Source organism: Octodon degus, unplaced genomic scaffold (genome assembly GCF_000260255.1).
Source record: "Octodon degus isolate 3935 unplaced genomic scaffold, OctDeg1.0 scaffold00093, whole genome shotgun sequence".
NCBI classification, from domain to species: domain Eukaryota; kingdom Metazoa; phylum Chordata; class Mammalia; order Rodentia; family Octodontidae; genus Octodon; species Octodon degus.
Genome location: NW_004524669.1, coordinates 1757484 through 1779789, shown reverse-complemented (window position 1 = coordinate 1779789; position 22306 = coordinate 1757484). Strand labels below are relative to the sequence as shown.

At 48.0% G+C, this 22306-nt stretch overlaps 1 protein-coding gene across 3 annotated transcripts in view; it reads left to right on the top strand.

The window, feature by feature from the left end:
• Window positions 1-22306, top strand: part of Fmnl3 (formin like 3) — an 84601-nt gene that overhangs the window by 53728 nt on the left and 8567 nt on the right. For 2 of the 3 annotated variants that reach the window (XM_004637788.2, XM_023722640.1), the window contains exons 2-12: window positions 8794-8877; window positions 10830-10910; window positions 11187-11263; window positions 14377-14460; window positions 17433-17585; window positions 18766-18874; window positions 19034-19110; window positions 19437-19530; window positions 20870-20944; window positions 21041-21151; window positions 21486-21679. In XM_004637788.2, coding sequence (XP_004637845.1) covers window positions 8794-8877; window positions 10830-10910; window positions 11187-11263; window positions 14377-14460; window positions 17433-17585; window positions 18766-18874; window positions 19034-19110; window positions 19437-19530; window positions 20870-20944; window positions 21041-21151; window positions 21486-21679 — 1139 coding nt within the window. The remainder of the gene's footprint in view (window positions 1-8793; window positions 8878-10829; window positions 10911-11186; window positions 11264-14376; window positions 14461-17432; window positions 17586-18765; window positions 18875-19033; window positions 19111-19436; window positions 19531-20869; window positions 20945-21040; window positions 21152-21485; window positions 21680-22306) is intronic. The other variant, XM_004637789.2, reaches the window with a different exon arrangement.

The window sequence follows — 22306 nt, the reverse complement described above, 5'->3', positions numbered from 1 at the left end:
TCTCTTCCCCCAGATTCCCAGGAGACAGAACAAAGGACTTAGTGGTAGGGAAGGTGGTAGTAGCACCAGTTACTTATCAAGCACCTGCGCATGATTCAGAGGATGAGGCATGACACCTACCCTCAAGGCATTATTGTTCCAGTTGGGACTAGAGGAAACACTTGTGAAAAGTATATTCAGTTTGTACTAAAAGTCTGCAGTGTCAGTGATTAGGCATTTTCTTGCTTATTGTTTTATTCATGTTGTCTTACTTTTCTTATTGCTAAGACAAAATACCTGATACCCAGAGTTAAAGGAGGAAAGGTTTACTTAGCTCCACAGTTTGCAGAGGTTTCAGTCCATAATTGGCTGTGTCCAAAAGGCAGGGTGGCTTGATACAGAGGCATTGTAGAGCAGAAACAGTTCATGGCAGAGAGAGATAGCAAAACAAGCAAGGGACCTGAAGAGCATCTTTCTGTGCCTTTTGCCCAGGCTATTCAGGGCCAGTAGCACTCATGCCTTTAGTCATAGTTCCCTTGAGCCTAGCGTTACACCATGAATCAGTCCCAGCATCACATACTATAGATCCAGCCACTTTGCAAAAAGTCCTACCTATGACCGCCTGAGGCTTTCATGGGACATCTAGACACAAGCCATAACACACGTAGACTTCATTTTCAAGGTCACCTCATGGCCTAAAATACTTGTGTAACTTTTAGTCATTGCCTCTGTGTTGCAGATATTGTACATACTACCTATTTCTCAAATACTGTAAATATACTTTTGTTCACATCCTGAGGGAAGCTGAGAAATGCATTCTAGGCTGTTGAGTGTTCAGCTCAACATTATAAGGAAGATGAGAAGAAGTTGGAGGATATAACAAGCAGGTCTCTCTGTATCATTCTTCACATATGGCTGTGGTGGAACTCAAAAAAAGGGACTGAAAGCACAGTGTGGTAGTACATGCCTGTAATGCAGGCACTCTGGAAGGCTGAGGCAGGAGGATCACAAATTCAAACTCAGCCCTGCAATTTTAGCAATTTAGGAATACCCTGTTTAAAAAAAAAAAAAAAAAAAGGATAGGCGATATAGCTCTATGTTGGGGTCCTGGATTTAGTCCCCAGTATTGCCCCCTCAAAACGAGTGGTGTAGGAAGACTAATTGTTTTAGATTATCAGGTAGTAAGACTGAGGAAACATTAGTCAGTAGAAGATCCTCGGGTTAGGAAATGGTAGGAGAGGCTGTCCCAGAAGTCCTGAGTAGAGAACATGAGGCTGTTTAGAGGTGCTTGCACCAGCCTGTGGTGAGTCTTGTTGAAGTTTTTTTTTTTGTTGTTGTTGTTTTGGGGTTTGTTTTTTTTTTTTTTTTTTGTTTTTGTTTTTCAGTACCAGGGATTGAATTTAGGGCCCTGCACTTGCCAGGCAAGCGTTTATTCTACTGAGCCATCTCCCTGGGTGCTGTTGAAGCTCTTAAGAGATACCAAGAACAACAGGCCAAGGAGTGCAGGATCGAATAACTGATCAGAATGCAGAATATTTTTGAGTATTTAGCTTTTGTGTTGGCAAGTTGGAAGCTCCCCCCATGTGCAGGGTGGGCTAAGTTGTGTTGGGAGTAGGGAGGCTGGTTAGAAGCATCTCCCAGAGGCCTGGGGTGAGCCAAGAAGACTCATCTGGGTAGAAACAGTGAGAAGGGACTGGGCCTCAATGAGAGATGGGCTGTGATGTTTGCTGGGGGGGGGGGTATATGATCCCAGAAATACTGTGTCCTCTGGGTTCCCCATGCTGGAGGACAGAGCCTCATAAGGAGGAAAAGGACCTTGCCTGGGTTTATGGAGAACTTGAGGCTCTGCCCCAAGACTCCTGGAATACCCGCTGCCCCCTGCAGAATAGTTTCCATTCTGCGTAACTGGGGAGTGTGTGGGTCTGGCTAACCATGAGGGGGGGGTTTGGGGAGCCAGCAGACAGATCAAGTAGCAGTGGCTGTTTAGCTCAGGCCTGGAAGCTCCATTGGCAGTGCTGCCAGCAGTTCTCTTACCTGAGATTGTATACTTCTTGGCTGACAGGGCCCAGGAGCCTGCAGAAGGCCCCTGATGTCAGGTGTGGGCCAACAGTGGGACAGAGAGTGGGGACACAGGGGATATTAGTAGCACTGGGACGTGGCCAATTTCCTTGCCTTTTTGAGTATTCCACAGGGGGATCCTCCAGAGTAAAAAGGGGCCTCAGGGGTGTAATTGTATTTGGAAAAAGCCAAGCCATCTTTTTTTTTTTTTTTTTTTTTTTTTTTTTAATAGCAATGCTAGACTTTGAAGACCTCACCCTCAGCCTTCATCTGACTTCTGTGGTATGAACTGCAGAGCTCAGCCTGAGACATCTGGTGAATCTATTTCTTTTTCCTCCAGGCTGTTTAGGGACTTGGCTAGTGAGTGCTCAGCAAGTCATTTCTGGTTATAGAGTCATCAGTGACCACAGGAACACGTTCTCCAGACATGGTTCTGGTTCAGAGCCTGGCAGCCTGGTAGCTTCAGTTAAACAAAAACACAAACCCAGGCATTTAAGTTAGAGAGTACCCACTTCTCTGATGCCTTGTGTCATAAGGAATCCCAGGAATTTCCCCATACACTTAATAGCAGCTCAGGCCTAGAGAAACTTGTGTATGACTGGGGTTGTGCTGTGCCCTTGTGCTCCTGTCACAGGTCTCACTTGAGATGAGCGGTGACGATCTGCTGGAGCAGCTGTGGAGGCAGAGGCCTTGAGTCACAGCTGTCACATAGCAATGTACAGGGGACTGATGAAAGTGTTTCCCCAGGCCCAACCTGCTGCCTCTTCTTCCGGCTAAGTGTGTTTGACCGTTCCTATGATTTCCTTTCTGTTGCGGGATAATTCTTTGCCCAGAACCTTTTGCAGTTGACCCAGGCTCTCTCAAGTTATGGGCATCTGCAAACCCTCACTCTGGAGAGGATGGGAGAGGCAGGTGTGTGTGGAGAGCAGTCCTGACCTTCGTCTCGCCAGCTGGGCTGTAAAGCCAGGCTTTTGGGTCCAGAGGAGCTGCAGTGGGATCTGGCCACCAGTTCATTCTGTCTCCTCCCCTGCCCTGCTCCAACCAGTCACATGGGTCAGGAAAGTGTGGGTGTTTGGAGGGCTGCTGTACTTACTATGTCTGGGCTTTTTTAAAATTTTAGCTCTTGAACCTTTGCTCAAAGTCTGATTTTTTGGGTTTCCTTTTGACAGAGTCTCAGTTGTGGAGTTGGCGGGGAGGAACTGTGCTAAAACAAGATAAACAGTGATGTGGAGCTAACAGCAGTGTAGGCTATGGGCTGGGCTGGCCAGCCGGCCTGCTGTCTGGGCGGGCTGGGTGGAGGACTCCACCCTGCACACTAGCCAGCTGGCTTGTGTTAAAGCGCTGGCTGAAAATAACTCTCATTGTCTGGGAGCTGCTACTGCGCAGGGTGGGCTATGGCTGCCAAGAGGCCAAGGCAGCAGGAGCTGGTGCCGCCTACCTCCTGAAGCTCTCACCCTTTGGGAGTAGTGCCCAGCTGGCTACAGCTGTGCCCGCTGCCCATCCCTAGAGATGTGGAAGGCAGAGACATTGTGGTGATGGGCCTTTGTGCCTATGTTGCCTGCTTTGTCATTGGCTGGAGACAGATTTGTTGGTTGTAGGGGAGTCCTAGTGGGAACACAGTATAACAGCTTCTACAGCAGCCATTCAGGCTCCAGAATTTGTGCCTGTCCCCACGTTTCCCTTCTGCTCAGCTATCCAATAGAATGCAAGTGCAAGGGAGGACTGGGTGCCCACTGTGGCCATGTTGAGAAGCATGTGGCAATCCTGGTAGTCCCCATTTTCCCTGTGCAGTCTAGGTTTCGCTCCCCAGGGCCCAGCCCCATGGGCCGAGCACAGGGGCTGAGGCTCCCACATTTGGGAGACAGTTCAAGGAACTGACGGGAGGTAGTGCTGAGAAAGGAAATGGTAAGAAAAACACCAACTCATTTTCTGGTCTTGTACAAAATAACAGCTCTCGCTGGCCTTTCCTAAAGGTTCCAAAACCCTTTCCCAGGGCTGCTCATACGCCTCTGCCTGTCTCTCCAAGGAGCTGTGCCATTTTTACCTCTCTTAAGTTCTATTTTGATCAGCTGAGATCAACAGAAGCAGTTGAACAGGGAATTTTTGGTGGCTCCTAGTTAGCTTGGTTGGGTTTTTCCCAGACCTTGCCCAAGCAGGGCCCACAGCTTTGAAGGAAACTCCAAGCTCCACTGGCATTTCCCTTCCTCAGCAGTGGGAGGAAACCAGGAGAAGGCTGTAAGGGCCAGGGTACAGGGCAGGAAGAGGAAGGGGAACCCCCCCCCCCGGTCTTCCCTTTGCCCATTAAGATCAGAGATGGACAGTAAGGATGCCTTGCTGGGGTCACAGGACCCTGGCTTATACAGAACCCACAGAGCAGGCGACCTGCCTGGCTGTGAACTTGCAGTAAGCCAAAGCAGGCTAGCTGGAGGAGCCTCAGACTCTAGCCTTTTGGCTTCTTTCTGTTGTAGGTTGTTTTTTTATTGGACTTTTTGCTAATTTCCTCTTCTATCTTACATAATGATTTCTCTCCCTTACATCCTACCCAGATCTCCCTCTCCTCCAGTTCCAAGCACAGTGGGATAGAAGTTGTTCCCCGTCTTGGAGGCATCCTAGATCCCTGAGCAGGATCCCGAGAAGAGGTCCAGGATTGTTCTATCCTTAGTGCTGAGGAAGAGGGGTGGGAGCAGGCATAGAGAACCCAGAAGCAAGAGGGTAGATCGCGGGGATGTCATTTCACAGGCTTTCAGGAAAATGAGTAGAACTGTTAGTACTTACAGTGTATTTACCTACAGTGTTTCAGATATAGTCATAAATGGGAGCTGCTACTGTGGCTTGATCATTTGATCCTGATAAAACCCTGTGAAGTAATGAGATTATCTCCAGTTTATGGATTAGTTCACCAAGGTCTGATAGTTCCTTTTTTAATTTTTGTGTTTTAAAATCATTTATTTATTTATTTGGTACAGGGTCTTGCTATGAAGCTTGGACTCACAGTGATCTTTCTGTCTCAGCCTCCCACCACTGGGATTATAGGTGTGTGCTACCATGCCTGATTTTGGCCAGCATGGTGCTGGGAATCAAACCCAGGTCTCTGCACTCACCAGGCAGGTGTTTAGACCACTGAGCTGTCTCCCCAGCTTTTTTTTGTTTTTGTTTTTTTTGCGGTACTGGGGATTGAACTCAGGACCTTGTGCTTGCCAGGCAAGCGCTTAATCTACTGAGCTATCTCCCTAGCCCCTCAGTACCAAGTTTTGATAGCTCTGAAAAACCCAAAGTTGATATTGGGCCTTTTTTTTTTTTTTTTTTTGGTTCTGGGAATCGAGTTTAGGACCTTGAGATTACCAGACAGGTGCCATGCCACTGAGCTATCCCCACCCTTGATCTCAGGCCTTTTGACTACATTCTGTACCTGTGCTGTCCAAGACAGCTGGTAAGCAAAGGTTTCACCAGTGAGTTAGTAGGAGTTTGGTTCCACTTCTGCTTTTTAGAGTACACAGTCTGGAAACCCTGAAGAAAAATGTCAGGGAAACAAACCTTTGACTGAGCCCAGAGCCATGTCAGATTTGCTCCCTAACTATCCCCAGAACTCTGGAAATTGTTCTTCTTAAGAGCAGAGCAGCTTCCTCCAGACACTGGAGCCCTGCCGAACTTACATGTTATCAGCTGGTGCAGCAGCCTTGGCACCCTTGTCTGGCAGGAAGTGAATTTCCCTGGTCCTCTCACTTGGCTGGTGGCTCTCACTGTAGTCAGTGACCTGCGTCTTGTGAGGGTTTAGTGGTAGGGATTTCCCCTTAACCATTCCCTCCGTCTCATACTTCAGCCCTGAGCAAAGAGAGAAATCTGGGAGCTCTGATATGGATTTTCTTATTTTTTTCACATGCACACAAATTCTGGGAGTCTAAGTGGCTTTTGTAGAAGGAGTTGTGTTCCCATTCTGTGTTCCTATTAGGTTCCCCTCATCCACTAACTAAAGAGTGTACACCAAGCCAGTGACCCTAGGGGTTCATCTTTTCCAAGGATGTAATTTGACCAGCTCTCTGGAATGTTTCTTCCATGCTCTTAGGCTAGTGTTCCCAAAGAGGGTGACTTTGCTTAGTCTTGGAGCCTTGAGAGAAGAAAATATTTCCTCGTAAGTTCACCTGGTGGGAAGATGTGAGGCCACAGCCTGTGACTGTAGTTGGCAGAGGGAGGAAGTTGGTATTGGTATAGACAGACTGTGTCTGTCACAGTAGTATAGCAACAGGCTGTTCCCCCCACCCCCACCCCGGAGCTTTTTCAGGGGAGGCCATAGCAAACTATTTTTGTAGCACAGACTTGGGTGAAATTGTCAAATGACTAGCAACATGCTCAGGATGTTCAGAGCCGTTCCCACACCTGATGACTTTCTACTCAGTTCAGGTTTAGTTGGCTAGGCTCAAGCCCTACCATGGGCCTACTTTTGACCTTTTAGTCTCTGTTAAGACCTCCTAAATTCTTTCTTCATTTTTATTTTGGACAGTTTTTATTGTTATATTCATTTGTGTTTGTAAATAATTTATTTTCAATTTGTAATCTATTAAAAAAATAAAGAAAATTTTTAAAAAATAATAAAAAAAGACCTGCTCCTACCTTACTGTCTACACAGATGTGTTGAAATCAGCTCTTAGCAGTTCACTTCTAGACAAAACATTTCCCGGCTTGTATTAGCCTATCCTGCCCTCAGTACTGCATTGGCTGGGATTACAGGTGTGCATTACAGGTCTCGGTGGCTGGCTCAGTGTGTCTAGGGTGAGGCCAGTGCCACATGTGGTGCTGGGATTGAACCCTGGTCCCTGCACTTGCCTAAGCAGGTGCTTAGTCTGTTGAGCTATCTCGCCAGCCTTCATATGCAGTTGAGGCTGGCCTTGAGCTCATTTTGTAGCCTAGGGTGGTCTCAAGCTCACAGTGATCCTCCTGCCTCAGACCAGCCCTTCTGTCCTGGGGAAGTTGAAACAGATCTGTGGGATAGTGGTTAGAGACCTCAACCCTGATTACTTTCTGAGCCATAATGATCCTGTTTTCATAGATAAGACCAGAGCTAGCCAGGGTCTCAGCCATAGTGTTACCAGCAACTTACTTTCCACTACTGAGAGGAGAAGGCTCTAAGCATAGATATGGTTCCTTAGGAGTAAAATAAACATTTGGCTGGTATAATCATATGTGTTAGATAGGCAGTATGACAGAAATATTCCTTTTGATTCCTTAAAAAAAAGAAGAAGAAGAAGCTTTCTGCTCCCCCAAATCTTTTGCTGCTTCGGGAGTAAAGCAGGGCCTTTGTGATTCTTTGGGAAACTTGGAGCGCAAGGTCATGTCCCAAGATGAGGATACAGGCAGAAACAAACCACATGGTTGTGCTTGCATTGTAGGTAGGTAGTAGGGACACTGGCAGAAGAGACTGGGTCCAAGGAGGTCCTTGGGTAGCCATGGCACTTCAGGTCGGGGATAATATTTGACTGGGAGGGGCTGGTGAGATGGCTCAGTGGTCTAAAGCACTTACTTGGAACAAGCTAAGCTAAGCAAAGCACAGGGACCATGGTTCGATCCCCCAGCACCACATGCCAGCCAGCCCCGCCCCCTGGTGGGCTGAGCTGGCCTCACACAAAATAAATAAATAAATAAATAAATAAAAATATTTGACTGGGAGCAGGCAAGTGTAGTGGTATGATCAAAGTGTCAGATTGCCTTTATTTAAATTATTTTTTTTTTCTCGTTAAACTTTGTTTTAATAGGTCTCAAAATTCTGTGACAGATTTTTGGTTAGTTGTTGTTCAGATTGCCTTTAAAGGCAGAACGTAGAAGAAAAGGCCAAGGGTCTACAGAGGGTGGGAACAGACATGGCTGCTGGGCAGGCAGACAGGAGGGAAGGGTGGGCTCCTACCAGGGCAGGCTGTGCACAGATACGTGCCTTAGGCCTTTGTCACTCACACTTTGTGTATTCATTCAGCAAACAGTACTGAGCAAAATAAAATGCTTCTTGGACTGTCACTCTGTATTTTATGTTAATGTTTGAATGATGGGTCAGTATACTGCTGTCTTAATTGGGAGGGATGTCATAAGTAATTTTTTACTAATACTTAAAGTCCTAAACTTTTGTAAGTATTTTTCTGAAAATAGTGAGCAGTTCTCTTTACACAAATGTTGAATAATGAGCAGTTCTCTTTATACAAATAGGTAAGAGGTAGAACGGTAGCCACCACACAGGCTGAAGATGGCCCAGACTCAGTTGTACAAGTAGGAAACTCACCCATATCAGATCATGGCAGAAAAACAGATTGAAAGTTACTGTTTAAACTGGGAACTTCCAAAGTTTTGACTTCTCTCATGTTAAGTATATTTCACAGCATGATCTATGTGCATATGATGTACATATGCATATATACATAAAATAAAAGCTGTATTAAATGTTTATGCTTTCTACTTGCAATGAATCCTATAGCTCCTATTTAAATTTGTCCATTATCATTGAAAATGAAATTAATTTTGACTCACCAAATTGATTCCATGATCTGTATAGTATGGAAAACACTGCTTGGCCAGACTTGACTAATATGTATAACAGGGAGGCAAGAGGACTGTCTGGCCTTGCTGGGCCTGCCACAGAGCCGGGGCCTGCCACAGAGCCGAGGCCTGCCACAGAGCCGAGGCCTACCACAGAGCCAGGGTGAAATGTGACACCAGTCAGGGATGATTGATATGTGTAGATATATTTCAGCCTGTTAACTTGGGTTCTCTCCTCAGAGCTCCATGAACCTGCCTCCTGACAAAGCCCGGCTCCTGAGGCAATATGACAACGAGAAGAAGTGGGATCTGATTTGTGACCAGGTACTGGATTCAAAGAGTAGGGATGTTGGAGGGACCTCCAGGGACCTTGGCCTGGCTTGCTTGTGCTTTCTGTTCTGTTTCTTTGTAGCAGAGACAGAGCTGGTAGGCCAAGCTCCTGCAAAAGGCTGTCTTCACTTCTTCTGGTGGGCAGTTTGTACAGGGTAGGCTGTGGAGCATGTTGCTGGTTTCACCAGTAGAGTCTCTTTCTTCCATTCCCCAGAGTCAGGGCTGTGCCTGGCAGGTTCTGTCAAAGGATTCTTCCTCTGTCACTCTGCGCTAGACCTGGCAAATAGCAAGATGCTTCTCATTATGTGCAGGCCTCTAGAAATGAGACACCGTGGTCTACTAATCTCCTGTTTCCAAATGTGACAATGTAGTCAAACTACTGCTCCTCTTACATAAATAGTGTTTAGAACGCAAAGAGCAGAGATACCATTATTTTTCTTAGAACTAAGGTCTTTGCTCCTCACTTGGCTCTTTCCCCAGCAACAGATTGAAATGGTTCTGAGGTTTTGAACTCAGACATTCCTGCTGTAAGGCTCAGTTGGCTGCTACTTCTGTACCTCTTGGTATAGAGGGGCCTGGTGCAGAGTGTGGGCAGTATGCTTATCCTATACTTTGCCCTGAAGCTTTGTCATGAACAAATTATTCCTTTCAAGATGAAGAAAATCACAACAGGCAATATTTGAGTGCTGATTTTATATCAAGTACTTTATACATACTGAAATCCCTCATTTAATCCTCACAAAGTCCCTCTAAGGAAGGCACTATGGCATTATATAGATGGAGAACCTGGGGGTCAGTAATCTAGTGTTGGTGAGTGATGGAGCCAGGTTAGGCTCAGGCAAGTGGTGCCAAGCCTGTGCTAACTGTTTTCTCCTACTGCCTGCCTACTCACGCTGCTTGGGCCTAAGCTAGGATTAAGATTCTTACTCCAAGTTTCCTCTCCAATGAAGGCCCATTTCCTTGGGTTCTGCATTAATAAGAGATGTGAGTTAGTACCTGCCTGGGGTTTGGAGAGCAGCAGCCCCTTTGGTACTAGGATGTTCCATTTGATGGTCTCTCTCTCCTTTTTTTTTTTTTTTTGGTCTTTTTGAGATAGGGCCTGGCTATGTAGTATAAGCTGACCTTGAACTCACTCTGTAGCCCAGGCTGGGATTACAGGTGTGCACCACCATGCCCATCTAATCTCACTCATATCTGTGTCATACAATTTTAGCTTTACCAAACCTCTCTTGCTTTCTTTCATTTGTTTTCAGGTCCTGTTTCTTAACATTTTTCTGAACCTTTCGCAGCCCCTGAGCTCTTTGGATATCTCAGTTGTGGATCCTTGTAGAACCAGAATGCCAGGGCTTTCCTAAGTTTCCTCTTGTGCCGGATTGAGGGCCTAGATCTGTGCTGTGCGGAGGACTAAAAGGTGACTTTGCTGAAGGCAGCCTTCAACATTTGAGGTTGCTTTGGATAGGTAGGACCAGGGACCTGGTTATAGAGCAGAAAGACCTTTGGCAGCCTCAGCTGTGTAATGCTGCAAAACCAGCCCAGTCCTAGCTGCAGGGTGCAGAGCTATGAAAGTCGGATTCTGCAAGACCAGGCAGCCCTCCTAATTTTTCTGACTCCATCCATCAGTTGGCTGGGCAGAGAAAAGCATTTCCTAGTTATTTATTTTGGGTACTATTCATAGTTCTGTAATCTTCACATTTTACCTAGCATCAGACTCTTAAAGTAATTTTTTGATAGAGAAAAGCATTTTAGGCTAAGAAAACACTAACTGGAGAAAAGATGGCAACAAGTGAGAGCACCTTGGGGAAAAGTCAAGGAAAGAAACAGGGTTCGGCCAGTGCTAAGGGCGAGGTGGCAGCTGGGAGGCACAGTCCCTTTCTGAACACTTCAGGTTTTTCCATTTTAGCGCTCTCCTCAGACTATGTGTACACACATGCATGCTTTCCTTATAGGAGCGTTTCCAGGTGAAGAATCCTCCCCATACTTACATACAGAAACTCCAGAGCTTCTTGGACCCCAGCGTAACTCGCAAGGTAAAGTATGAGGCAGTGAGGCTGCCTTACAGTCCAGGGGTTTGTGCACAAACCCGCTAGCTTAGGGGTGAGGCATTTGCTTTTAAGCAGTGGGAGTTGGAATTTTTGATTCTGAGGCCAGGGGCTTAGAATGCATGCCAAGAACTGGAGGGAAGGACTATATAATTGTACGCTTGTACCCCTCAGTTTCCTTTTCTGCCCCTTCTGTTTGTACTGTAAGCTGGACAGAGCATGGTGGTGAGGCTTCATTGGTGATAGAAGGTTCTGTGCTTACAGAAGTTCAGGAGGAGAGTGCAGGAGTCAACCAAAGTACTGAGGGAACTGGAGATCTCGCTTCGAACCAACCACATTGGGTGAGTCTGGTTTAGCCTCTTTACCTGGCCCCAGGCATTGCCTGCTGCATGGAATCTGGTGTTCTCTATGGATGATTTGCCTGTTTATCTTCTCTGCCATTGAGCACAGTTGTCCCTTGAATGCCTTCTGGTTCCCGAGAGCTACAGATTGTGACTTTTTGGTTTTCCTTCCCATCAGCTCTGCCAGCTGTGACTGGATGCTTCTGGCAGGCGTGGGGCCTCTCCTGGGATCCCCAGACTGTGTCTTTGAGTGAAAGACATTCTCACAGCAGCTGAGTCTAGAGTCTGCTTGTGGCCTGGTGCTGAGCCAGGAGAGGCCCAGAGAAGGGTGGGAGACGGGGAACATACTACATTGGGTAGGTCTGAGACCTAGTTGCTGTTGAGCAACTATTTGGACTCCGTGATACCAGAAGGTTATTGCTTGTTTGGGAAAATGCAATCTTAGTTCGTGAGGAGAGGAACCTTCCTGAAGCACCAGGAAAAATGTCAGGTGCTAAACATCTTGTGTGGTCACAGATCCTATCCTGGTCCCACCAACTCAATGACAGCACTCCTCCACACACCCCAGGATCTATATGAGTCTTTCCTTCCATTCTCTTAGTGGGGAGTCAGCAATTGCTGAAAACAGGCAGAGGGTGAGGTATAGTAAGAAGACAGTGTCTTAATTGATCAAACTGATCAGCAAGTAAAGTGAAAGACAGAGACAGAGAAAGTGTGTGTACATACATGCAGTGAAGACAGCAAAGGGAGGAACCTTGGTGTACGACTGCAGGCAGGGTTTCCTACCTGGCCAGGGCTTGGCAGGAACATGAGCATCTCTGAGAAGCAGGGCCTGATAGTAGGCAGGGGCGGGATGTTTGCTGGGAAGGTGCCAGCCCCATGCCCTTGAACTTCCTGTAACTAGGGTGGAAAGTGCCAAATGACATCATCAGCCTTTCCTCTCCTGTCATGACAGCAGCCCTCTTGTCCACCCTGCAAGCTGAGCCTACTCTGGCTTCTTTAGAGGGAGGGGACACCTGTGTGTAACCAGCTGCAGCAGCCAGCAGCCGTCACAAGGGAAACAGCACAGGAGCCAACAGGAAAGGATCACAGTTCCTGGTCTTGGAAGCTGTGCTGTGGTGGCCAGAGTATGGCCTCTATATGTCATCTGTGAACCAGTATGGAAAGCCAGGTCTCCGTGGTGAATTCTTTCTCCACCTTGGTGAATTCTTTGCTGGAAGGAGGACTCCTCCATTAGCCTTGCTGTGGAGGCGAGTGACACCAAGGGGAACTCTGAGCACCCCTTGCCACCTTCATTACTCAGAGTGCCTTCCTTCCCTCTCAGGCTGTGCCAGGCTTTAAAAATCCTACAGTCAAAGTGGGGGAGGAGATCTGCTCCGGGGTCCGCTCCTTTTGGCAGAGGGCCACAGCAGTGTGACAGAGTCTCTTCTGCCCTCTTTTCTACCTGGTACCTGCCCCTCTGGCATCTGACCAGTGTAACTAGGGCCTAAGCAGCATAGTTTGCAGGCAGTGGGGCCCCTTGGAAGTTGGCTCTTAAGTTAGAAGTCTGGACCTGGACATCGGTTCCCAGGGAATAGCTTAATACTGGCATTTTAGGAACTCCTGCCCTCTGACCTGAGTCTTCTCAGGGTAGTTATGTGGGAGAGCCAGGATCCTTCCTGGCAGCAAGTTTGTGAGGCTGGCATGTGGTGGGAGGTGGCCAAGGCAAAGTGAGGAGAGGATTGTGCTTTGGTCATAGCCTGACTGGCCCAGGGCCTGCTGAAGGATGCATGTAGGGCTCAAGCTCTAGAATGGGGCCGGCTGGTTAGTAGGATTCCAGAAGCCTTACTACCCCCACCCCCCTTTCCTCTTTTCTCCCCGGTTTTGTATTGGTTTCTCTGCCTTGCCTAAGTGCCCTTTAACCTCTCCTCAAAGTGTCAAGATCCCGAAAATAGCAGTGTAGACTCAGACAGGAAATGAGAAGGGGGTGGGGAGCTGGAGAGCAGACAGACAGGAAATGGGAGGCCTGTAGGCCTCCAGAGAGGAAGCTAACTTCAGGCAGCTCCGGTGTCAGTCAGCTTCAGCCAGAGCCTGCTGCCAAATCTCAGCTGGGCCTGGTGTTCCAGCCCTAGCCTCTCTGTGGAGCTAGGGGTGTGGCTGGCCACACTGGTGTTCCAGCTGTGAGGAAAGGCGGCAGGGCAGGGTGGTTGAGTATGGCTGGCTCATGTGGGACCCCCCCCCCCATCCCAAGGGAATAGAGCACTCGAGCCAGTGGAGGTTTCATCAGGAGATGCGGTGGATGAACCTGTTGCACGACAGTCTCACTGGAATTCATTCTTGATTTTTATTCCAGAGGTATCTCAGTGAAAGGAGTTAAGGCAGAGAATAAAAATAGTCTGGGACATTGTCCTTCAGGGGCCCTGTTGTCTACCTGCTTGTCTCTCTGGCTGAGGTGCCCCATGTCCTTAGCATGACTCAGTCTGGAATTCTGAGTTCCTTGAGCTCCTGATCATTCCACTAGTGTTTTCTGGTTCTGCCAAACTTGCTCTGATTAAACACACAACTCTCACATCCCTTTTTGTTCATTGCTTTCTAAAACTGCTGCCCGGGAGCTCAGTGAAGAGCCCTTTGGCGCGGTAAATTTGAGTCCCCGAGCCTTCTTTGTCCTTCCTGACTATATCTTGACTAACGCTTTAATCACACTGGGGACTTGCTGGCTCTGTAAAGCACATTGCCAGGGTTGGAAGATACCAGATCTGTGGTAAATGCTCCAGATGCTTCTACAAAGTTTCTTCCAGCAAACACTGAGCAAGGACAGTGTGCCTAGCTTTGTACCATACCTTAGGGATACAGACAACAATTGAGCTAGGGCCCTATGCTGTCGGGGGAGAGTACGTGGCTACTTATGTGACTGAAGTGTGTTCACAATAAAGCAAATGTGTTGGAAGGACCTATCCCTAGCTAATCTGCCTGAGGAAAATCCAGGCTGCTGGCTCATGCATTTTGGTCTAAGAATTTTCCTAGTGTTGTAATAGATTCCAGAAGGATTTAGGAGGGAGTATTATTGGGTCAGAGACCCCTCACCCTCCATGAATTTTAGCAGACCCTTCCTCTATGTTCTCTTGTGTTTGCAGGTGGGTGAGGGAGTTTCTAAATGATGAAAACAAAGGCCTGGACGTGCTGGTGGATTATCTGTCCTTTGCTCAGTGTTCTGTCATGTGAGTACCACCCAAGGCTAAAGGAAGGGACTCTGGGGGAGGGTAGAGTCCCATTCTACTCTGAGAGAAAGGTAAAACTCCAGCAAGTGAAGATGGGAACAGGCATCCTAGGACAGGATGAAATATCCCAGGATTGATGTGGAGTGGACAGGAGAGCTGAGGGGTTGTCTGGGGGATCAGTGAAGACTGACCATTTAGTTGGCTGGAGTAGACAGTATGTTTTGGGGAGCAGGAAAAGTGATGCGGAAGTGGAGCTTGGCATCAGAACCCACGGTCCCAGTACTAGGCTAAGGCAAGCAAGCGAAGATAATGCCCAGGACACTAGGAGAGATGCCTTGGGGGGATCCATCCATCTCTGCATAACTGAGTCTTCATGAAGCAACTCTGGATCCCCAGGTGTGAAAGTTTTACTCCAGGTTGTTGTTGAACCTGTAACCTTTGACCTGGCCTGATACAGGAAGGACTTTGCAGCCTTGGGGCAGGCTGGGGCCTTGGAGGCAGCCAGAAGCGAGTTAGCACAGGGAAGGCAAGGCACTGAGAACAAGGGCTTTCAAGCAGACAAAGCTGGGTTTGGGCCTCACTTGTAGCTTGTCCTGACTGTGTAACTTAAAGTATATTTGTCTTCTTATGTAAGAGGAGATCTTCATTCCAGGGTTGTAAGGATTAATTGATAATGTGTGTGACCACTTGGTATCTGGAACATCATAGGTCTGTACTGTGGTAGAAGCTTTATTGCTCCTTTTATTATTCAAGGTGGTATATTTTATCGTAGTTTCCTGAATATGTGGAGAGACAGATGACAATAATAGTAAACAAAGTAGCCCTAGATAAATGAACCCAGGGCTGGGGAGACAGCTCAGCAGAATAAGTGCTTGCCTGGCAAGTACAAGGTCTTGAGTTCAATCCCTGGTACCGAAAAAAACGAAAAAAAAAAAAAAAAAAAAAGATAAATGAACTGTAGGGAGAACATTCATCCCACATGGCTTATGATTTTTCTCAGCACTGAAAGTCCCGTGCACTAGGAAACCCGTCAGTGCTGGACCTTGATCCTCAACTAGATTTTCAGTTTCCTACTGTCTTTACCCCTTTGTCCATTCTCCTTTGTCCAGCAGGTCTTCAGTCTCCTCTCCTTAGGAGCACAAACTGATGCCTGTCATATATTTGCCTGTCACCTTTTCCAAGTGATGCTCTGTTCAAGTCAAGTGTGACCTACTCCCTCTTCCCATCCCTGTAGAAGTCATACCGTGTGATCTTGGGATCCCTTAAAGTATTCTTTTTATAAAAATAAATGAAAAATATTTGCTCAAGTTTTTAAAAAATTCAGAACCTTTATAGTAAAAGGCTGTAAAGTGACTTTTTCTTAATAAGCCTATTTTATTTGAAAAAGCAAACAAATCCAGGCTGCCTTAAACCAAGAATATGCTTCAGCCTGAGTACTAGTGTCCATGGAAGTACACTGTTTGAAGAAGAAACAGAGTGTGTATGTTCTGGGGAGAGATGGGAGGAAAGGGGTAAGACCAAGGACAGTTTGAGACATTTATTGAAAAGACATTTATTTGAAAGCTGTGTGCCCAGTGCTCAGTGCTGCTGTTATGATTGGAAGCCACCAGCAAGCTGTCTCTCTGTGAGACAGAATCCTCTGATGTCTACCAGAGAGCCCCACTAACCACCTCCTGATTGTCAGGGCTCTGATGCCTCCTCCACTTCTTATAAAATATTTGGGCATTGATGATACTGCTTCCTGTTCCAGAAAGCCCTAGTCTCTGTGCCTTTTACCAGGGCCATGCATAGGGAACAGGATGCCCTGTAGAGAGAGGAACTTAGGGAGACGCTTCCTAGGCTTAGTGCCTCATAGGGGCGAAGGACAGGGAGTGAGATTGCGTCTTGGTTTCTGAAGGGGTGACCCCATGCGAGCATGTAGAAAGGGCTCTATGAGTTTGTGATTGTGACTATATCTGCCAAATTGCTAATGGTGGGAGCATGATTCGGGAGCAGGAATTGTTAAACTATCCCCACTGCTATCAGGGATAGACTGCAGGTCTCTAGTCCCCAGACTCAACCTCAGGGATCTCAAGAAAGTAGAAGCCCAAGGAGCCTCTATACCAGGAAAGCCTAGAAAGTAGAAGCACCTCAAGCAGCTAATTGTAGAAAGCCTCATTTTAAAACTCAGTGCTAGGCTGGGCATGATGGTGCACGCTTATTAATCTCAGCATTTGGGAGGCTAAACAAGGAGGATCACTGTGAGTTCAGGGGCAGCCTGGGCTACATAGTGAGACTGTCTGGGAAAAAAAAAAAAAAAAAAAAAAGACCAGAGCAGGAGCTGGGGTAGCTCAGTGATGGATTGCCTGTCCAACGTGCTCAAGTTCCCAGATTGTATCCCCAGAACCAAAAGAAATTCAGTGTTAGCATAAGGTACCCATCCTGAACATAAAAGAGCATTCCACTGTGGGCTTGCTGGAATCCTGTTTCCCTTCCATTCAGCCCAGCTCATCCAGAACAAATGAGGCAATATCAGAATTCTGAGAGGCCCCTTGGCCACTGCTGTTGGCCAACTAGCAAGATCCATAGTTGGTGCATCACCCACTACCTCCTGCTTGGGTCAGATTCTCTCGTGGAACCACAGCATAAGCTGCTCCAACTGAGGCTGGGTGTGTAGGAAGATAGCCTGCACCTACTGCCCATGGGCCATGGGGAGGCCATAGGGAGCAGAAAACTGGCCTCATAGTGTCCCATCTCCTCAGATTCCCCTCTTCCCAGAGCTTCTCGGGCCTCCTCTGGCTCTGCTCTGTGTTGGTGCTCTCCTCACCAGGATTGGGTATCTGCTGTCCAATTCTCTTCTCTTTTCTTGCTGCCCTTGCTTTCTGTTACCCTGGAGGCCTGAAGGGTGGGGGTGGGCTCACCAGAGGGCTTGGCTTGAAACTACTTCTGTGTATGTGCCTTTGTGTGCGCATATGTGTCCTTTCATGCTCCAGGTTTGACTTTGAGGGTCTGGAGAGTGGTGATGACAGTGCATTTGACAAGCTCCGGTCCTGGAGCAGGTCAATCGAGGACCTGCAGCCACCCAGCGCCCTTTCGGCCCCCTTCACCAACAGCCTCGCTCGCTCTGCGCGCCAGTCTGTGCTCCGGTATGTGTGCACTTGCTCTGCCCACCTGCCTCCCACCTCCCCAGCCCCAGCCCAGGTCTTGGTAACCATGGTGAGTGCTCATGCTCCTCCCTCCACTCTTGCTTCCAGGCTCAGCTCTCTTGCCTTCTGCCTGCCAGTCTGTCTCTGGTCTGTCCCCTCTGTCTCCTTGACTCTGCCCAGCAGTCTGTCCTGGGTAAGTATGTGGTCCTTAGCTGTACCACCCCATCTGGGGTTCCTCACTCTCTCAGCCATTCTTTCTCGGCTGCTCAGGCAGGAATTGGGCTTCACTGGCTGAACCAGGTCCTGCCTTCATGTCTGTTTCTCTCTAGCACTTGATCTGCCCATCAGCCGCTCAGAGACCAGCTCCCACCCACCCACTTCCTGCCCCTTCCCTTCCCTTCCCTTCCCTCCTTCCTTCAGCCTTTTTTTCTCTAAGCCTTTGCACTGATTTGTGTTTTCAAGAGCCACCCTGCCTAGAAGCAGACAGATGGACAGGACGATTCTCAGAGCCCTTGTTGCCTCTGGAGGCTGCTCTTTGGGCTCTGCAGCTTTTTCCTCAGCCTCTCTCTCGTGGCTGTGCTCTTCTCCTATTCCTTTGCGTTTTGATCCTCAGACATTGCTTGACATTCTAGTCCTACAGGAGCATACATGCGTCCTCTTTTCTTTCTTTCTTTCTTTTTTTTCCATGAAAGATCATTAAGTTTTTTGAGGGGTGATGCAAAGTCAGTGGTAGCTGCCTGGCTTTCCTAAAGCTTTGGGGAACTGCTCTGCTTTTGGAGATGTAGAAGTGGCATGAGAGCCAAGATGCTTCTGCCCCATGAAATACACAGCCACTAGAAGTGGGAAGAGGGAAAGCTCAGATGACTGTCTCATTTCAAGGGCACATTTCAAGGACAGAAAGGCTTTGAATACTACCATGTGTATTTTGGAGAATCTCTGGGGTTAGCATGATGTGAGCACTGGTTATAACGCTAAGATCCTGGGCATTTGGTGACAGAGGTCTGTCCCAGGGAGGTGAACACAGGCTGACTGCCCTGCCTCCTGTAGTGGCTGTTGGTACAAAAGCCTCGCCCCCACTTTCTGCCACTGCTAAGAGACAGCTACAGCCTGAATGGTGGTGAGCACTCTGACCATGAAGCGGCAGCCTCAGTCCCCACTGACTGCCTGACCCTCTCCCCAGGTACAGCACTCTCCCTGGCCGCAGGGCCCTGAAAAACTCCCGCCTGGTGAGCCAGAAGGATGATGTCCACGTCTGTATCCTTTGTCTCAGAGCCATCATGAACTACCAGGTAGGGGTCTGCACTGGCTCTGGATGCCCTGCCAAGTTGGGAGAACTGTCAGGCACCAGATGTGCAAGATAGGTTCACTGGATAGCGTGTGGTCCAGAAATCTACAGGTTCTCCCTTCGCCACCATCAGAGTCCCCGCCTTTTGTTCTTTTTTCTGCAGTATGGCTTCAACCTAGTTATGTCCCACCCCCATGCTGTCAATGAAATTGCACTTAGCCTCAACAACAAGAACCCAAGGTGAGTCTCCCCTACCCCCACCCTCCTCCAGGGCTTGGGACATCTAGGCTCCATTTGTCCCTGATAAGTCCTTTTTGACCTTGGGGTCCTGTTGCCAGGGTCAGAGCCTTGGTTGGTTCCCTTACCTCTGCCAGAAGGCTGTCCCTGCCTGCGTCTGGTCTGCACAGCAGTGAGGGCACAGGCCTACTTTCATGCCTTCTTTGTAAAGCCCACCCCTGCCCTTCACCACCGAGCCATTCTCCAGAGGACCTTGTCAGCCATGGGCATGAGCTGTGTCATAGCCAGGATGGGAGCTGGGATGCTAATCTTCCTTCTTTACCTCTTAGGACCAAAGCCCTGGTCTTGGAGCTCCTGGCAGCTGTGTGTTTGGTACGGGGAGGTCATGAAATCATCCTTGCTGCCTTTGATAATTTCAAAGAGGTCAGTCTCCTGCCTGCAAGTGTGTTTTTAGCGGGGGAGAAGTCAGGAAGCTCGTAGGTAAACAACATTACCTGTAATCTCCAGTGATTTTAAAGTCCTGCTGGCTTGGCTACACAAGTTGTTCCTTAGAGTAGTGCTAGCACCAATGCGAAACTGGATCTTTAGTCTTAACAGATTTTGTACCAGGAAACCTCTTGATTGGCTAAGAATACTGTAGGGTGCAGTGAATGGTCCTAATCTGGCCATCGTTAGAATCACCTGAGGAACCTGCTGTGCCCCACTGCATACCCACTGGAGCCTGGGCATCTATACTTTCCCAGACTCCACAGGTTGTTCTCCTTCAGTGAATGCATGTGTGGAACCGAGAGCAGGTGTGTTTGCAGGGAAAGGGAAAGAGGTATCTTCCACTGGAGAAAAGTAGCTCTTCTGTGGAATTTCCCAAGCTGCTGGACCTGACTTCGAAACCCCAGTCTGCTTGAACATGGGATTCCTCGACATCCAGCCACAGCTGTGGTTCCACCCCTTCCTTCTCTGTGGACCTCTTCCCTGACATCTATTGTTCAAGCCAGGAAATGGCTCTTCCTCTCTAAAGCCCAGGGACTCAGAGGAGCCTTTGGACCCCTCTCAGCAGAAGGCTTTCCTGCCCACTGGCCTTTCCTTTGTGTCCCCTGGGACCTCAGGCTCCTGCCTCAGCCCTGGCCTGCCTCCTTTTTCTCCTTCCTTCAATAACTTGACAGTCTCAGGCCCTTGTGTTTCTTATTGACCTGGCCTCAGAGGCACCTAAAGCGCAGCCTAAGACTTTGCTGATTTCTTTTGAGTTGGGACCAGATCCCAGGACTACATTCCAGCTCCCATGTTTTTTTTCTGTAGTGTCCAGAATAGGGAGGTGAAGAAGATGTAAAAAGAATTAAGATGCGTGGCCAGACGTGGTAGTGTTATGTCTGTAATCCCAGCACTGGGAAGGCTGAAACAGGAGGATTGCCACAAGGATGAAGCCAGCCTGGGCTACATAGTGAGTTCAAGGCTAGTCTAAACTACGTAGTGAGACCCTGTTCTCACTTGCATACTTCTCTCTTGCTCTCAGTTTCTCTCTCATACACACAAAGACTATATATATATAAGCCATATACCAACTTTCCACGAAGAATGTAATCATTATGTACTGCAAACATTTACTAATGATTTTTTTTTTAAATATAGTATCCAGAATGGCCCATTCCCTAGATAGAGTAGTAGTTAGACTTGGTCTAAACAGATGCCTTTCCTGGGATCCAGTCCTTGGAGAACTTGAGGTACTTGCTCAGGTACCTCCCTTCCCTGAGAAAGTTTGCTCATTCAGGTGTGCAAGGAGCTGCACCGCTTTGAGAAGCTGATGGAGTATTTCCGGAATGAGGACAGCAACATCGACTTCATGGTAAGGAAGTGGGCCTGAGGCACATACCCAGTAAAGCTGTGAGTGCCCTAAGGAGCAGGCCATGCTGACTCTTGTCGTGCTGTGCGGCTTCCTCAGGTGGCCTGCATGCAGTTCATCAACATTGTGGTGCACTCTGTGGAGGACATGAACTTCCGGGTCCATCTGCAGTATGAGTTCACCAAGCTGGGGCTGGAGGAGTTCCTACAGGTACGCTGGCCAGTGACTGTGAGGCAAGGCACTGTGGAAAGAGGATCAACTTATACACATCATAGAGGATGTTCTTTTTGTGAGAGGCTAGACCTAGACACTTTTGAAACTTGCCTGTCTTCTGTGGCCTGGGGCTCAGGTCCATCAATAGAGGTCTCCCCTCTAAGATGGCTCAGAGCTTCTTACAGACCTGAATGACCGATGAGGCCAGTAGGAGGAGGTCCCTGCGTGTTCTAGAAAGTGGTAGTGAAGGGTAACCACAAGTAAGATTTCCCAGGACACTCCCCCCAATCCTTCTGGCACCCCCAATTACTATTCTCTGCTTTTTTCCCAGAAGTCAAGGCACACAGAGAGTGAGAAGCTGCAAGTGCAGATCCAGGCATACCTGGACAATGTGTTTGATGTGGGGGGTTTGTTGGAGGATGCTGAGACCAAGAATGTAGCCCTGGAAAAGGTGGAGGAGCTGGAGGAGCATGTATCTCATGTAGGTGACCTTCGTTACCTGCTGAAGCTGCTGTGGAGGGTTGGGTGGGGACACTTGAGTTACAGAATCTTGAACTGCCCCACTTGCCTTAAGATTGAACCCCAGGAAGGTTTAGGACCCACTGTGCTCTGGCCTGAGCCACTGAATATTTGCCCATTGGACCACACATTGACTTCCAAGGCTGGGCTTGAGGTGACCATAGACTTGGGACAGACTGCTGTCACCTGCCTTGTATCTGTTGCTTTTCACATGGTGTCAGACCCTGGGCCCATGCGAGTGATTTAGGGATGCTACCTGACCAAGGTGCCTTTGAGGCCTTGGAAGTTTGGGCCCAGGTCTCACCATACTTCTGGTTATGCCGAGTGCCCACATTTATTTTTTATTTTTTGGCTTGGGCACGCACCAGCAGAGCCTCCTAAATTTTATTTTTTTTCCATAATTTTATTGATAAATACCTATGAGACAGTTTCAAACCAAATTGGTAGGACAGTTTCAATAATTAACACATTACATACATTCTTCCTAGTGGTTATTTGCTGTACAAGATGTGGACATGATATCCTGTTTACAAACGCTATTAGAACAAATCCCTCTGTTCATTAAGAGAATGTAACTATATATCTTTCCTAACCATTTTGAATACACAGATACAAAATGGACATTCATCTGTA